This window comes from Lepidochelys kempii, chromosome 13, assembly GCF_965140285.1.
Source record: "Lepidochelys kempii isolate rLepKem1 chromosome 13, rLepKem1.hap1, whole genome shotgun sequence".
Classification (NCBI taxonomy): Eukaryota; Metazoa; Chordata; order Testudines; family Cheloniidae; genus Lepidochelys; species Lepidochelys kempii.
In genome coordinates, this window is record NC_136392.1 from 519,647 (window position 1) to 536,281 (window position 16,635).

Here is a 16,635-nt window from a genome sequence, read left to right on the forward strand (position 1 = left end):
TTGTACCCACAAGCTCTGTTTGGGACTGTTCCTGTTGTCCAATAAACCTTCTGTTTTACTGGCTGGCTGAGAGTCTCAGTGGATCCCAGGAAGAGGGGTGCAGGGCCTGGACTCCCCCACACTCCGTGACACCACCTTATAGTCCATTCATCAAATCCATACTTTTTAAACTTGCTGGCATGTTTTTAACCATGCCTGTCTGGAGGCTGTCCCCACCCCCATGGATCTGTCCTGTAGAATTCTTTGTCTAAGAGCCCTCCGTATGCTGCTCTGTTTTGTAGCATTTCATTAGTCACATTTTTGCAAGATCCATCTGCAGCTGGGTTAGTTCTTGCCTGTGTGTGGCCGCAGGAGCAAGAACTCTGAGTCTGCAATGAAATTCCCTCTGGGCCGGGCTCAGCATTCTACCAAAACAGGCCATTCTTGGGGATGCAGGAGGCTTGTTTCTGCTCCCATAATCTTTCAGCACTGGGGTTTGTTTCCTTCCCTGACATGCAGCCCACTTGCTCCTGGGAGGCACCAGGTGCTTCACCTGTTGGAGCAAGCAGAGGGAACGTTGAAAATTTTATCATTTAAAAAGTCTTGGTGGCTGCTGCTACTGCTGTGTCCAGGCCTGGGCCCTGCGACTGCCACGTCTGCGGACAGCTCTGCCCAGTAAATTCTGCCATTGGCACAGTCTCTCTTTCTGTCTTAGAGAGTGCGAGTAGCTCACAGCTGTTCTGGGGCTGACCAAAGAATTTCACATGAAAAAACAAAGTGCAGCTCTGCAAGCAGTTAAAGGGGCCAGACCCCGTCTGTGCCTTCCTCTCTGCCCTGGTACATGCCTGTGTGACCAGAGTGGAGAGCCAGAGGCCTCGTCCGCTCTTCGGGGCCAGAATTGTAGCTTGTGGATGGATGCAGTGTGGGGATGCAGTGTGGGGATGGATGGAGTGTCTGTCCTGCCTGTTGCTCCTGGGACCATGGAGTTCAGCAGCGGGCCTTGAGACTAGCCAAGAGGTCCCTGCCAGGGAAGGGGCACTTTGTCACCAGCGTTACAGGGCTTTCTTTCTTCCTTTCTTCCTTCTATATAAGGTGCCAGGACTGTTTGTGAGAAATCCCTGCTGTGATTCAGGAGATGCTCTCTGTGTGTCTCTTCCTTCTATGCACCTGAGCACCTCACAGCTCTGTCAGGCCAGTGCCAGCCCTGCTCCTGGCTCAGGCTCCCTTCTGCTCCCTGAATCAGGATGTAGATTTCATCTCCCGACACAGCAGGCTGGGCCAGCAGTTGAGACCCTGCTGTAGGTCGGTCCCAGGAGTTTCCCACTTGGGGCGGATGGTTCCTGAGGTTGGTATGGGAGGTAGGTAGGTAGAAAAGGGAGGCCACTCAGGTAGCGTGGGCCTTTTCCGCACAGAGCTGTGATGATCATGTTGTCTCTGAGGCTGCGAGACGAAATTCTGCAGCAAGGTAGCGGGTGCTGGTCCTTCGGAGTGGGGAGCGGGAGAGGGGTCTGCATTGCTGAGATGGGCAGGGAGTGGGTGCTGGGCACTCGGGGCGGGGGGGCTGCATTGCTGAGATGGGCAGGGAGTGGGTGCTGGACACTCGGGGCGGGGGGGGCTGCATTGCTGAGATGGGCAGGGTGTGGGTGCTGGGCACTCGGGGCAGAGGGGCTGTATTGTTGAGATGGGCAGGGTGTGGGTGCTGGGCACTCGGGGCGGGGGGGCTGTATTGCTGAGATGGGCAGGGCGTGGGTGCCGGGCGCTGGGGCTGGGGGCTCTGCATTGCTGAGATGGGCAGGGAGTGGGTGCTGGGCACTCGGGGCGGGGGGGCTGTATTGCTGAGATGGGCAGGGCGTGGGTGCCGGGCACTGGGCCGGGGGGGCTGTATTGCTGAGATGGGCAGGGCGTGGGTGCCGGGCACTGGGCCGGGGGGTCTGCATTGCTGAGATGGGCAGGGCATGGGTGCCGGGCACTGGGCCGGGGGGTCTGCATTGCTGAGATGGGCAGGGAGCAAGCGCCAGGTGCTCGGGGCATGGGGGTGGCTGTGTTCTGGGGTGGGCAGGGCATGGGGGGTGGGGGGGCTGCACTGCTGAGATGGGCAGGGACAGGCGCTCATTGCTTGGGGGGGACTGTGTTGCTGAGGTGCGCTGCCATTCTTGATCAGCTGGTGGTGTTCTGAAGTCCATGTTTTCATGCTGGGCATGCCCTAAGCCGGGCTAGGGAGCATTTATATCAGCTTTAGCTACTTGGGCATCCAGAATCAGCAAGGGGCTGAAACTGACCTCACAGCCGTCATGCAGGTGTGCTCCCCCTTCTACCAGCTCAGCTGTCGTCTTGCCTAGGCAGGTGCTCCTTGTGGGGGCTGTTCTATGCCAGGTATCGGGCCAGCTGAGACATGGTGTGGGTGGCAATAAAAGGATGAGGATGAGGAGCTGGGGGCTGACTCTGAAGGGACTCCATAGTGTGGAGATCTGCGAGCACTGGCCCGTGCTGCCCCCCTGGGATCAGCCTGGCAGGAAGAACTAAACCAGCTGAATGTGGTTGCTCTGGCCCCTGCCAGGTCTTTAATGGGTCGAAAGAATGCCAGGGCCTGTGGGATCAGCTGCCGTCCGTCAGCACGAGCAGCGCTGTCTGCCGATGGCAGGGGGTAGCTGTGTCTGAGGCGGCTCTGCTAGCTTTGTGGCTAGCGTGCTGAGAAATGGAAGATGGGAGGCTAGGTGCTGGTTTGCAAGGCAGGATGTGTCGGGTGATGGCTCCCTGAGTGCTGGGTGGTGTGAGCAAGCTCTGTTAGATCTGTGCCAGTGGTACTCAGGGGCTAGGTTCAGGTTGCCCACAGTGGCCAAGAGTTTAGAGAGCTTGAATGGTCCAAGCTGGGAGAAGGACATTGTGTGCTGTGTGGCTCCATGTTCAGTGGTTGGTGCCCAAACAGGCCATCCAAGGGCAGGACCCTCCTGATGGAGCCGCCTCTCTCCCCACCCACCCCAGCATGTTTCCAGCTTGCTGGGTCTCTGTCCCCAGCAGCTGGGGGTCAGCGGGCTGCTCCCTGCCTGGGCCCATCATGCTCTGCCCCTGTCCCTGGCAGCCGAGCCTGGTCAGGGAGCGGGTCGCTGCTGCCTCCCAGCCAGGTTTTCTCAGGTAGAAGCAGCTCCGTCCTGTTCCCTGACTGACTGCCAGGGTGGTGGTGGAGGGGGGCGCACGGAGAGAAGGCCAATCTGCAGAGGCACTTGCACCCCCATGTCACCCCTACATGTCACTTCTGAGTGGGACACAGCAGCTACTACAGTGGGAAAGGGGGATGGGGAGGGGGACTCCCTGGCCTCTTGCATGGCTGGGGCAGAGTCCTGCAGGGATTCCTTGTGCTGGAGCCTGTTCTCATCTGCCCGGGGCCTTCCTTCCCACTCTGTCGTGGCAGGAGCAAGGAGCAACGCTCCTGTGGTGATGGGAGTGAGCCTGTGCCAGGAGCTGGGCTATGGTGAGTGCATCCCTTTGAGCTCGTCATAGTCAGGGCGGGGCTGGGAGGGAAGGGCTCGGGGCCGTGTGCGTGGGGCGCTCTGCATTCTGCATGGGTCTGAAGCATTCACCCTCGGCTGGCATCTGGACCGGCGTGTGCAGGTCCCTGCCAGGTCCTGGTGGGTTCTGAGCGGGGCCTGTTTGCTTTCCGCTGTCTGTTGACGTTCGCTGTAGCTACCAGAGCAAGTGGCACAGTCGGTGGCGTCAGCTCCAGAGTGGGACGTGGTCTAGATGGGACGTGGTTGCATGTGGCTCCCTGGAGAAGGGTCTTGGTAGCTGACCCTTCGCTCGCGGGGCTCGGCTGGAACAGCCCTGAGAATCCGTTTGCTAGAGACGCTTCGTTAATCTGCACTGATTTCCTCAAGCCAGAGCTGGACACAATTCCTCTGCCAGCTGGGTGCCTAAGAGGAGACCCTCCCCAAGTTGCTAATCCTGGCTTCCTGCAGGCCAGAGCAGAGATTAACGTGCTGCAGCATTTCATGGCTTCAGAATTAAGGGCTGCATTATCTCCCCACACAGCTCTCCAGAGATTGCTCTCGGGGCTGGGGACAGTGACCCCAACAGCACCTTCTGGGAGCACCTGGCAGCCAGCACGCTGCTGGGCACCCTTCCCCAGCCAGCCTCCAGGGAGCACGGCCACCTGGGCAAGCGCTTGCTTTGTGAAGGCGTTGTGTGGGGAGGGTGTTTTTTCCTCTGGTGCCATTGCGGGGCCTGTTGTTCCAGAACAGAACCAGGGTGAAAAGATCTAGTAGAAGAATGCTATTCTAGAATGGGCCTGGGCCCCCAGCCCAGGCTCTGAAGGGGAAGCACACAGTCTCTCCAGCCTGCAGTGGCAGATTTGCACCTTTGCAGCCAGGAGAGCAAGAGACACACATCCTGTCTGACTCATTAATTTTTATGTATAGTTGTTGGTATCCTCTGATTCCCCAGTGTGAGCTGGCCAGGGGAGGAACTTGGGTCTTTATCTCATTTTACGTGTCTAATGATCACTCTGGCTATGAGTTCAGGGTTCCTGGAGATGGGATGTGGGTTATGCAGCACATGATGGATGTTTAGTTTTTATTTATTGTATTTTTATGGCAAAGGCAGATGCCAGAAATGAACTAAAAGTAGGAGGACAAGATGTACTTACAGCAGGTGCTGCTCTGCTTTGGAATTGAGCGCTAATGCTTAGAAGAGGACAGTGGGTATAGTGGTTAGAGGGCAGTGGATGTAGTGGTTAGAGCAGAGGGGTCGGAGTCAGGACTCCTGGGCCCTAGTCCTGGCTGTGGGAGGGGAGTGGGTGCAGTGGTTAGAGCAGAGGGGTCGGAGTCGGGACTCCTGGGCTCTGTTCCTGACTTGGTGGGTGTGATCTTGAGCAGCAGCATTACATGGTTGTCTCAGTTTCCCCATCTGTGACATGGGTTTCGTGCTCTCTACCTGGCTGGTGGTGTGGGGGCCATTTAGGACTCTGTGAAACACCCTGCGCATTGCAGAGACGAGCAGCAGGTTTGTCCTCCTCAGGACAGCTGCTCCCAGCAGTGGTATTGTGCGCACTGACAGCTGGTTCTGTGAGCTGCTCCTGCTCTGTGTATGCTGGCAGCATGGGGCTGTCAGGGGCGCATCGCCATGGGGCTCTCAGCACAGCACAGCTTCGCCATTGCATCCGTTGCAGGTCCTGGTCTTGATCTCCAAGCTCTCAATGGGCCGGGCCCAGACTAGTAGCTGCAGGAGTGTCTCTCCTCTGACCAAGAGGCAGCTGTGAGTGTTCGCAGCAGTTGAATTCTCAGCAGCAGTGGGTGACTGGTAGAGCATGAGTCTTCATATCAGGCTCCCAGGAGAGCTAGGCATGGCCACAAACCTGGGTCACCAGGGCCAAAGACCAGACCTGTTGGTTTACTGAGACTTAAAACCAAGGACGTGCAAAGCAGCCTGTCTTCAGGGGCAGAGGTCACTGTTACATCACATGCTGGGGCTGACCTGTTGGGCAAGGCACTCACATAAACGTCTGGGTAGACAGGCAGATGGACAGACTCATGAGAGTCATCGTGCAGAAGGCCTGGGTCTGGGGCATGTGCAGCTCTCACTCACAGGGCACATGCAGCAGGGTTTCGTCCTGGATGAAAAGTGTCTCTGGGTTCCAAGAAGCAGGGACAGAAGCGTTTAACGGCTGCTTCTGCTGCCCAGTGGCCCCTGGCCTCTGTACTGCAGCCTGGTTGCAAGTGCTACTTAGCTGGACATATAGCCGGGGCCATGGGAGAACGTAAGAACGGCCACGCTGGGTCAGACCAAAGGTCCATCCAGCCCGGTATCCTCTCTGCCGACTGGCCAATGGCAGGTGCCCCAGAGGGAGTGAACCTAACAGGTAATGATCAAGTGATCTCTGTCCTGCCATCCTTCCCCACCCGCTGACAAACAGAGGCTAGAGACACCGTTCCTTCCCCATCCTGGCTCATAGCCATTAATGGGAGGAGAGCTACGTGCGCACGCAGGGGGTTTATTAGACACTGGCCTGCTCTGTCATGACCGTCCGGCCCTGTGATGTCATGAGCAGGGATAACGGGAGCAAATGACTCTGCTCTGCTCCAAGCCCTGCTGCCAGGGAGTTGTGGCTTTTCTAACCTCCCTCCAGCTTGTAAAGCGGTCTCCTTGGCCAGACCAAGCTGCGTGCGCCCAGCCAGCTCTGTTCTTTCAGAGGATCAGCATGGTGCCGCGTGTGAGCAGCGTCGTTGCTGGTCCGTGTCCGGGTGGCACTGCCTGGGCAATGTGTTCCTGTGGGTGAGTGACGGGATGCTGCTGCCATGGGTGGTGTCTTCCCGTGGGGCAGCACCGCCATGTGTGGGCCAGTGGCACTCTTGGGGATCATCGCGTCTTTGCCGCAGACTCCAGCATGTCTCCTGAATGCAGCATGGTGGGGCAGCTGGAGGGCTTGATGCTGTGTGCTGTACTCCGCAGGGCCTGTAATGGACCCTCATTAAACGGGACATTTCCCAGTTATGATCTGAATTTCTCTCCATCCCACACAATTGCTGTTCTGGTGTTTTTATGCATGTCGTTGGCAGGGTCAGGTTTTATCGTGGGAAGGTGCAGGAGTGTGGCGCGGGAGGCTCACTGCAGGGGTGGGTGGAAAGAGGAGGAGGGAGCGAATATTACGCAGAGCGTTTGGGTGATGGGCAGGGGAGAGCCAGACGGAGAGGGAGGGTGAATGGGAGGCACAGAGAGAGCCTGTCATGGAAATGTTATTGCAGTGTTTCTGAACACTCATTCGTTAAGCTAGGCAGTGAACTAGTATCACCTCGGGGTAGCCTGGACATGCCTGGCAGGGATACACAGTAACTACTGCACACAGCAAAGCATAAATAAGCTGGCTCAAACCAGCCCATCTCTGAGAGCTGATGATGGGAATTCCTGGGTTAGTGGCATTGCTATGGCTCTGAGGAGGAGGCCTGAGACCGATCAAAGTGGCTACATAACTGTTCATTTCCTCCAGGGACAGCAGGAAGGGGCAGATCCATGTAAATAGGAGTGAAAGCTGCCCTGCTAACTCCATGGGCTTATGACTCCTGGCAGGATCAAGGCTGGAATGGCCTCTGGGCTCTGCCCCCAGGGGCTTGGATTTTGGCAATGTCACCAGTTGGGTGGGCGTTTCTGCCAGTGAGTTACCTCGCACCTGGGTGGCTTTCCATTCACTTTGCTCTGTTACAACCAGGGTGTACCTGACTGATGTGTTTCACCCATTCAGGCTTTTTCTTAGCCAGAACTGATGTTGCTCCAGGGTGTTGGATGAAGTATTTATAGGGATTTGGGTATTTTGCCAGGTAACAGTATTTGGAATCTGGTTCTCTACACTGCCTGGACAAGCAGCGATTGCATACTGAATAGCCAGGAGATCTGGGTACGTATATTCCTCACATAGGTGTAGCTAGAGCCAACGTTTTGTGGTTATTGTTAACATAGCAAAGCATGTGACATCATGGGAATGTAAGGATTGCCAGATCAGAACCATGGCCCATTTAATCCAGTCTCCTGTCCCTGACATCAGCCAGCTCCAGATCCATCACAGGAAGTGAAACTGCCTTGTGGGGAAGAAAACCCCAACCCAGTGCCCAGGGAAGTCAGTTGGAGTCCGTGGAGCAGGCTGTAATGGAAGGTGTGGGGTGTCTCTACCTTGCCCTGAGGCCTTGGAGCAGGAGAGGTTAGATTCCTCTCTTTTCTTTAACCCTTCTCAACTAGATGTCCTCATTATCCATATGAATGGTCAGTCCTCTGTGAGCCCGGCATAGCCTTTAGCCCCAACAGTGGCAGAGAGTCCCCCAGGTTCATTAGGTACCTTATGCCTGTGACATTGCATTCCATATGCTTTATGGAAATATGCTTGTGAATATGACATAACTGGAATATGCTTTATGCTGAATACCCCTTGTATGGTGTGATTAGAAAGCTTGTGATCTACTAAGTGAGTTCATCCTATTTGTTTGCATGTATTATTTCTATATCTGGAGTTAAGAGAATAAGATATAAACTTGTATCACTGATGTAAACATATTAAGTGGAGGCTGTGACGTTATTGACGTGAACTGTGACCATATAGATCATTGTTGCAGCTGGGGTCCTATGGTTGCACCAGGTCTTGTACAGAGGAGGTCAAGTGGGGTGTCTATGGAAAGACTGTAGTTTGCTGGTTATGATTATGCTGTCTGATTATGCTGTCACAGAGGCCATTAAGGGTGCTCCAGAAACAATTAGTTGTAAATGGCCTTAGTTACTTGAAAGCCTTCCTGTGTACGTGTGGGCCAGCCCACGGGGAATGGAGGCTAGGGGTCTTACAGTGACATGTGACCATGTCACCTGATGCTGGAATCCATCTTAAATCTGGTACTTTTCCATTTAGAAGGAGCAGTGGGGACCCAGGGAGACAAAAGATTCCTGCCTTGTGCCAAAGCTATAAAAGGGGTGGAGCAGGACAAAGGAGGCAGCCAGTCATGAGAAAATCCCTGCTTTCCACCGGAGATGTCTGCTGGAACTAACAAGGATTGTACCAGGGGAAAGGATTGGGACCAGACTAGGAAAGGAGGATTTTCCTAGTCTGTGAAAGAAGCTTATTGGAACATCTCTGAGAGTGAGATTTACCTGTAATCAGTCCCTTAATGTATTAGGCTTAGACTTGCGTGTTTTTGCTTTATTTGGCTTGGTCACTTACTTTGTTCTGTCTGTTATTACTTGGAACCACTTAAATCCTACTTTTTATACTTAATAAAATCACTTTTGTTTATTAGTAAATCCAGAGTAAGTGATTAATACCTGGGAGAGCAAACAACTGTGCATATCTCTATATCAATGTTATAGAGGGTGAACAATTTACTAATTTACCCTGTATAAGCTTTATACAGAGTAAAACGGATTTATTTGGGGTTTGGATCCCGTTGGAAACTGGGTGTCAGGGTGCTGGAGAAGTGCTGAGCAGTGTTTTGATAAAGTCTGCAGCTTTGGGGACGTAGCCTAGACCCTGAGTCTGTGTTGCAGCAGGCTGGCGTGTCTGGCTCAACAAGGCAGAGTTCTGGAGTCCCAAGCTGGCAGGGAAAAGGGTCTCAGAGGTAATTTCAGCACATCAGGTGACAGTCCCAAGGGGATCCCTGTGACTGAACCCGTCACAATGTCTGTGATCAGTTCATATTTTTTCCCCATCCTGGTCTGGGCTCCAGTCCGCCTGTGGGAGTAGGGGGTTAGCACTGTAGCACTGGTCTGGTCCAGCGTGGAAGCGCCTTGGTTTCTGTGTGGGTGTATGTTGATCCCCGCGTTCTCTGCTGTAGATATGCTGGGTGGCCTCGCGCAGCCATAGCAGGATGCTGTATCAAGTATTGCCTTCCCCCAAGGGTTTCTTCAGGCAGGAGGAACATCTCCTTCCCTCCCTCTCTGTGCTCGCCTCCATCGCCCTCCCACCCTTCCCTCCCTGGCACCCGGTTCTCACGTCCTGGGGTCCTGCTTTTGTCAAATTGAACATGATGTCAAATTAGAGCCATCACAGGGACAGTCAGAGTGAAGCACCCTGGTTAATGAGACAGCGCTGGAAATCAATAACGTAATTGCAACCATTTGATGGACTTTTATCCAATTTACACTTCTCCGGCCCTGCTACGTGTGGTGCATGAGGACGCCACTGACGTGTCTGGATCGGAGAGAGGCGGGGAGCCGGCGGGATGGCAGTTCTGTCCCCCCCGCATGTCTCTGTGCTAAAGCATGCTGCCTGCTGTGGAAGATGCTGGAGCAGCAGCCCTAGGGTCTGAAGCCCCTACTTAGCCCCAGGACACAGCCCAGGCAGCAGCCATGTTCTCCTCACCTTTGCTCTGGGGGACCCCCTTAGGCTGAGGGAGGGGCCCAGCCTCCATGACCCCTTCGATCCTGGCAGTATTGCCAAGAAGGGGGCAGTTGGGATGGTGATGCCTGTTCCCCTAGAAACCAGGGGGAGACCCACACAGAACAGTCACCCCATCTGGGAAGAGCATCCAGCAGCTCCCACCTTCTGCTGGGCTTAGCCCAGGGGCCTAGTGGTGAAAGGTACTGCATCCCATTACCAGTCTCAGAGCCCTCCCACAGCCCAGCCCCTCTCAGCCTTACACAGGCAGAGGAGAGCATTGCCTAGGATCAGAGATTGCAAGGCCAGAGGGGACCTCCTGCAGACACAGCCCCTGCCTGCCTCAGGTTCCCTCCTTTGAAGTCCCCAGAAATAGTCGGAAGTACCTTCCAAGTATAAATATAGCCACTAAGGGGTCACCCGTGCATATAAATCATAACAAAAGTCTCAACTATAGCCCAGAATTCCCTTGGCACCGTCCAAACAGCACATGCAACATGCAGCCCTGGCGTCTCTCTGTAGGCCACGGCTCTCCTGTCCTTCTGCCAGGACAGCCACCCCAGCCCTGCGAGCAAGAGTGGCATCCTGCTCTCCCTAGCGGAATCCCCACTCTGCTGGCAGCTCATCTGAACCAGGGGAGCATCCCTCACTCCCCCGCCCCCCTCAGGGTTGTTCTAGGTCCAACTCTCTCACCCTGGAGACGTCAGCAGGTCAGCTCTGCTGCTCCCCTGCCTTTGGCCCTTTCTGGCCCTTGGCTTTGACTCTGGCTTAGAGCCAGCAGGCATCTCTCTCTGATGCTCCTTCTCCACCCTGGGTGTCTGGTTTACGGACAGCAGTCAGCAAACCCTTCTTGCTGTTCTCCTCCTTCAGTTCGGTCTCCCCCAGGTCCCTGACAGTCTCTGCCAGTTCCTGACTCCCAGTCTGGCAGCTCTCTCCCTGTCTCTGCTTTGCCCTGGTCCTTTATAGCCCCCAGGTGCTGCCCCACCCTCCTAATTGGCCAAATAGGAACACTGTCCTGGCACAGGGGCCCTGGGATAACGGGCCGCGGAGCGGTCCTGAGTTAATTCCTGTGTGAACTAGAGCAGATTTCTTAGAAACACATCCAGTCTGGATTTAAAAATAGTCAGTGATGGGAGAATCCACCAGGACTTTTGAGAAGTTGTTCCAATGGTTAATTACCTTCATTTTAAGTATTTATGCCTCATTTCCAGTTCAAATTTGTCTAGAGTCAACTTCCAGCCTCTGGATCATGTTAGGCCTTTGTCTGCTAGAGGGAGACCCTCCCGCCTCTTATCAAATTTTTGTTCCCCAGTTAGGTCCTTATAGGCTGTAATCAAGTCATCCAGTAACCTTCTCTTTGATCAGCAAAACAGATTGAGCTCCTTGAGTCTCTCACTATGAGACAGGTTTTCTAATCCTTTATCATTCTCATGGCTCTTCTCTGCACCCTCTCCAGTTTATCAGCAGCCTTTAGTCGTGGACACCAGAACGGGGCACAATCTGCCAAAGGCTCCTAGAGAAAGGCATAGCCAGCCATCTCCCCTGTAACCTGTCCTACTGGGGGTGGGGGTTATCATCCCAGCATAGGTTCTCTGCTCCTAGTCCTTGGCTGTATCAGCCTCTGTGCTCTGTTACCAACCCGTGCCCGGTCAGCCCCAGGGGAACCCAGGCTTGAAGGTCTGAGGCCCAGCTGGTTCAGGCTTGTTTTTGTTGTTGTTTCTGCCCTGTCCTGTTGTGCAGGCACGTCCGTGATGAAGGTGATGGCATCAGATGCCGATGACCCCACGTACGGCAGCAGTGCCAGGGTGGTGTACAGTGTACTGGAAGGGGAGCAGCACTTCACAGTGGACAGTAAAACAGGTGAGTGCCCATCTGCTAGGCGGGGAGGAAGAGACCGTCATGCCAGTCATCAGGCCGCTGTCAGCAGTTCTGACACGAGCTTGGAATATTGGAGCCAGGATGAAGGGTAGAGGCTGCCTATCAAGACAAGCATTTGTACCCGCTCACCTCCTCGCTATCAGAGCAAGTGAGGCCGAGTGAACCACTGAGCTGGAGAGAGCCACGTGCCACCCTGTAACAGGTCCACGTTGTTCAGGGCAGACTGCGGTTGTCTTTCTGGCTTGTACTCGCTGGCGGCAGGAGCAGCGTCTGTGCACTGTATCCCGGGCAGTAATGCACCCTTAGGTGCCAAAAAATCTCAGTGTGCGAGGTTTAAATCCTACCAGAGGGGCTTTACCAACGGCTGCGTTGCTGTCACCCTGGCTTTGATTAAAGGTAACACTTTAAATTAAGGATCAGTTTACAAATGTTCTATTAATATTTAATGAGTGAACAGTGGAAGCTGCTCCATTTCTTAACTTAGAATAAAGCCTGTTATAAAACGCACCTGTAATAAACCCCTAGCAGGTGGTGCTGTGACAAGCTGGTATAAAGTGCGTTGTCCCCAGGAGCTAATGGGGTGTGTATTGGCATCTCCTCCTGATGGTGGAAGTCCCATTAGTGTTAATGGTCATGGAGGAGGGGCGAGGCTTCATTGGCAATAGCAGATTTTAAGGTACAAACCCTGTAATCAAGTGCCGGGAATCCAGCAAATGATAATAGAAGGCTAGTGCCCTGGGCAGCTGCAGTTCATACACTAAAAAGTTTCAGAGTAACAGCCGTGTTAGTCTGTATTCGCAAAAAGAAAAGGAGCACTTGTGGCACCTTAGAGACTAACCCATTTATTTGAGCATGAGCTTTCGTGAGCTACAGCTCACTTCATACACTGTGGCTTGTTATCGTTCCTACAGTACACGATAGCGAAGAACCCCTTTTTGCTTTGACCTGCTTCTCTGCTGTTTGTTGCTCTCATGCACCCACTGGAGCCAACACGCTGGCACACCCCACAAACGAACACGCTCACACATGTTGTTCAGATTCCCTGTCTCTTCCTTGTTGCTCGTCACAAGTGGCTCTTCCTCTCCCCCCGTGTGAGAATGTCTCGTGAGGGTATTTGGAGATATCCGAGCCAGTGTGCACGTGGGCGGGTTTGGCCTGCCCATTCAGGTACGGGATGTAAAAAGTGCATGGTGGTTTCTGGGTGTGCTTGGTGTTCCTGCCCATTTCCAGCTGAAGCATTCAGCAGCTGATCAGACTGAGAGCACCGCGGGGCAGAGAATGGGTCTTGTTGTGGGTATGGCTGCACTGAAGCTGGGAGAAGTATGGTAATTCCCAGCCCGGGTGGATGCACAAGCCCTAGCTCTGAGTGGGAAAGAGCAGTGTGGCCACAGTGGCTGGGGTCTCCAACGGGATTGCGCTTGGGCCGCCAGCTGGAGCCACGGCAGCCACCCTCCCATTGTTAGCAGGTGTCCGTCTATCTGACCTGGAAATTATACATCCCAGCTGCAGTGTAGATGTGCCCTGTGTGCGTGGTTGTCCCCAGCACACTGTGTCCTGACACTACGAATAATACCACTTCCTGGGCATTACTTGCTAACCAAGCTGAATGCTGCATCACCAGTGTGCAAGGATATTAGCGACCTGCTGCCTTCTGAAGTCTGTTCTGGGAACAAGCGGCAACAGCCAACGCTGAGGGCAAGGGCATTGTGGAGCATGGTATACACCTGGTTCCTGCTGAGTTCCCAGAATGTCCCCCTGGTTTCCACTGGAATGCAGGGCTTGTGGAATGGTGAGTAAGGGAGGGAGCTCTGTGCCACACCTGAGAGCAGGCCCTGGTTTCTGTGCTGTTAGCTGGAGGTAGACAGAGCGTAATTGATGTTTAGAACGCCACTCAGTTTTACAAGAACAACCCACCACTTGTGTCTTGTAGGAGCCAAATTTCATCCACACGTTGAAACTAAGCCTGCAAGTTTTGTGTGCTTGGACCAGGTCTCCACCCTGCATGGGCAAGGACTGTAAGGCCAGTTAAAAAGGCACAGAGCTGGTGTTCTGCATGCACAAAACTTGCAGGTGCCATTTCCACTGACAGCTTTGAAAACATCCCATTTTGGTAGTGGCTGAAGTGGTGACTCTGTAGAGCGAGTGAAGCTTTCTAGGAGGCTTTGGGTGATAAGACATGAACATGAGTCTGAGCAATTAGCGTATAAAGAGCCAGGCCCATTGGCCATTCCATCTGGGTTCTGAGAGTGGCTTTCTGGTGCAGCGTCAGGGGTGTCTTTTCTCCTCGTCACGGCCACTGCACGTCTCTGCCAGCTCAGTGACCCGGGATGTTGTGCTGTGCTGGGTGGTGAATAGCCAGGGGACCTAGTAATAGCAAGGCACAATGGAGCAGGAGCAGCACAAGGAAACACTGTTTAACAGCACGTCTGTACAGCACTAGCCCTGCCTAGAATCGCTTCCCTAGCAGGTGCTCAGGGAGCCTTTTATTCTGTTGTAGCTGTTTGTAAACAGTAATTTCAGCCATTGGCAGTGAGGTTTTAGCACCTTCTGTCGCTGAGGCCCAGGCTCTGGGTTCTTGTCATTCTTAGTGCCAGGAGGGAACATTTCCCTGCAAACGGAGAGGGGATGGGGAGCTGCAGGCTGGCCATAGAGTGAGAGGAACAGGCTGAGGAATGAAAGGGCTGGTGCCAGGGATGAACCCGGGCTCTGTCTAGCTGGACACAAAAAGAAAAGGAGTACTTGAGGCACCTTAGAGATTAAATTTGTTAGTCTCTAAGGTGCCACAAGTCCTCCTTTTCTTTTTGCGGATACAGACTAACACGGCTGCTACTCTGAAATCTGGACACAGAGGCCAGTGCAGATTGGTCTTTCCCTATCCCAGCTTCATGCACCCTGCCCCCACCTGACAGCAGTACAGACACCCCAACGAGTGTTTTCCTGCTGCTGGGGGACAAGGGTGGGGAGGTAATATCTTTGATTGGACAACTTTTATTGGTGAGAGAGACACCCAGTAATGCTGCATGGAACTCTTCTGCAGGTCTGGGACAGGGACTCCAGCATCACAGCTAAACACAAGGGGGAAACAGATTGTTTAGCATAAGTAGTTAACACACATTTCCAGGGACCATTCAGAGTGAAGTTGCCTGTCAAAACCCTTCCAGTCAGAGGGGAAAGGAGGGGGGTGGTGGTGTTAGTGGGTTATATATTGTTGTAATAGCCATAAATCCAGTGTCAATGTTCAGTCCGGGATTTTTAGTGGCTAGCTAAGTTATGAATTTAAGCTCCCAGGCTCCTTGCGTCATGCAGGTATCCTTTGAGGACAGGGACTGAGAGGTCAGATAGTGATCCCTTTGCAAGAAGTGTTCCCCCACAGGTGATAGGGTGTTTCTGTCTTGTCATTTTCCTGTGAGAGTTAATTCGAGTGCGCAGTGGCTGGTTTCACTGGCATGGTGGTCGTAGGGGCGTTCAGTGCACTGGATGAGGAATATCAGATGTTGTGATCAGCATGTGTGGGACCCATGGGTCCCCAAGGTGTGTTGTGGGGGGTTGATCATTGTAGCCGTGGAGATGTGTGTAGGTTTTGCATCTGTTGATCTAGCTGGCTCTGCAATGATCAACACTCCCCACAATCCACCTTTCAAGACCCATAGGTCTACACATGCCGATTACAACATGTGGTGTACCTCGTGAAGTGGGGGAAAGATAAAAGCCAGCAAGATAGGACCTCACCCACCTTGTCTCTCTAATCATAGAATCATAGACGATTAGGGTTCAAAGAGACCTCAGGAGGTCATCTAGTCCAACCCCCTGCTCAAAGCAGGACCAACCCCAACTAAATCATCCCAGCCAAGGCTTTGTCCAGCCAGGCCTTAAAAACCTCTAAGGATGGAGATTTCACCACCTCCCTAGTCAGTTGGTTTCAAACTGCGGGTCATGATCCAGTACTGGGTCGCGGAATATAAGGCACTGGGTCGTGGTGGCTCTGGTCAGCACCACCGACCAGGCTGTTAAAAGTCCCGCCGACAGTGCTGCCTGGCTAAGGCAGGCTAGTTCCTACCTGTTCTGATACTGTGCTGCTCCCCGGAAGCGTCCAGCAGCAGGTCCGGCTCCTAGGCAGCACCTAGCTCCATGGGGCTCCGTGCGTTGCCCCCACCCCAACCACTGACTCTGCACTCCCATTGGCCAGTTTCTGGCCAATGGGTGCTGGGTGTGTGTGTCTGCAGGTGAGAACCACATGGAACCTCTTGAGCGCCTCTGCCTAAGAGCTGGACCTGCTGCTGGCTGCTTCCAGGGCGCAGCACGATACGCAGTGCCAGGACAGGCAGGAAGCCTGCCTTAGCGCTCCCACTGCGCTGCTGACTGGGAGCTGCCTGAGTTAAGACTGCGCCCCAATCCCCTGCTCCAACCCTAAGCCCACCCCCAAACTCGGAGCCCCTTCCTGCACCCCAAACCCCTCATCCCCGGCCCCACTCCAGAGCCTGCACCCCCAGCCCAGAGCCCTGACCCCTTCCACACCCCAACTCCCTGTCCCAGCCCAGAGCCCCCTCCTACATGCTGAACCCCTCATTCCTGGCCCCACCCCGCAGCCCTCACCTCCGCACCCCAACTCTCTGCCCCAGCCCTGAGCCCCTCCCACACCCCAAAACCCTCATCCCCAGCTCCACTGGGTCGTGGGCCTCAACAATTTTCTTTAACTTGATGTCATGGAGTCCCTGGGCGATGGTCTGGAACTGCTCCCCATGAAGCCAGTCAGGACTCTGGGGCAGTCACCTTTCTGTGAGCAGCCTGTCTTCAGGACACACAGCTCACACAGCTTCCACCTTCCTGGGTCTGACCTCGGAGCATTCAGCATCCTCTGCCCCTCCATGCGCTTCCCACAGCGAGTCCGCCCAGGCGGGGCTCCTGGGGAAGCCAGAGGGTCCTGCCCCCCAACTCCGCAG

At 54.2% G+C, this 16,635-nt stretch overlaps 1 protein-coding gene across 3 annotated transcripts in view; it reads left to right on the plus strand.

Moving 5' to 3' along the window:
• The window catches only part of CDH22 (cadherin 22), a 187,805-nt gene that overhangs the window by 97,211 nt on the left and 73,959 nt on the right, over nucleotides 1-16,635 (plus strand). For 2 of the 3 annotated variants that reach the window (XM_073308961.2, XM_073308963.2), the window contains exon 4: nucleotides 11,558-11,677. The exons of the other annotated variant lie outside the window; for it this stretch is intronic. In XM_073308961.2, the coding sequence (XP_073165062.1) occupies nucleotides 11,558-11,677 (120 nt within the window). The remainder of the gene's footprint in view (nucleotides 1-11,557; nucleotides 11,678-16,635) is intronic. 3 annotated transcript variants of the gene reach the window in all.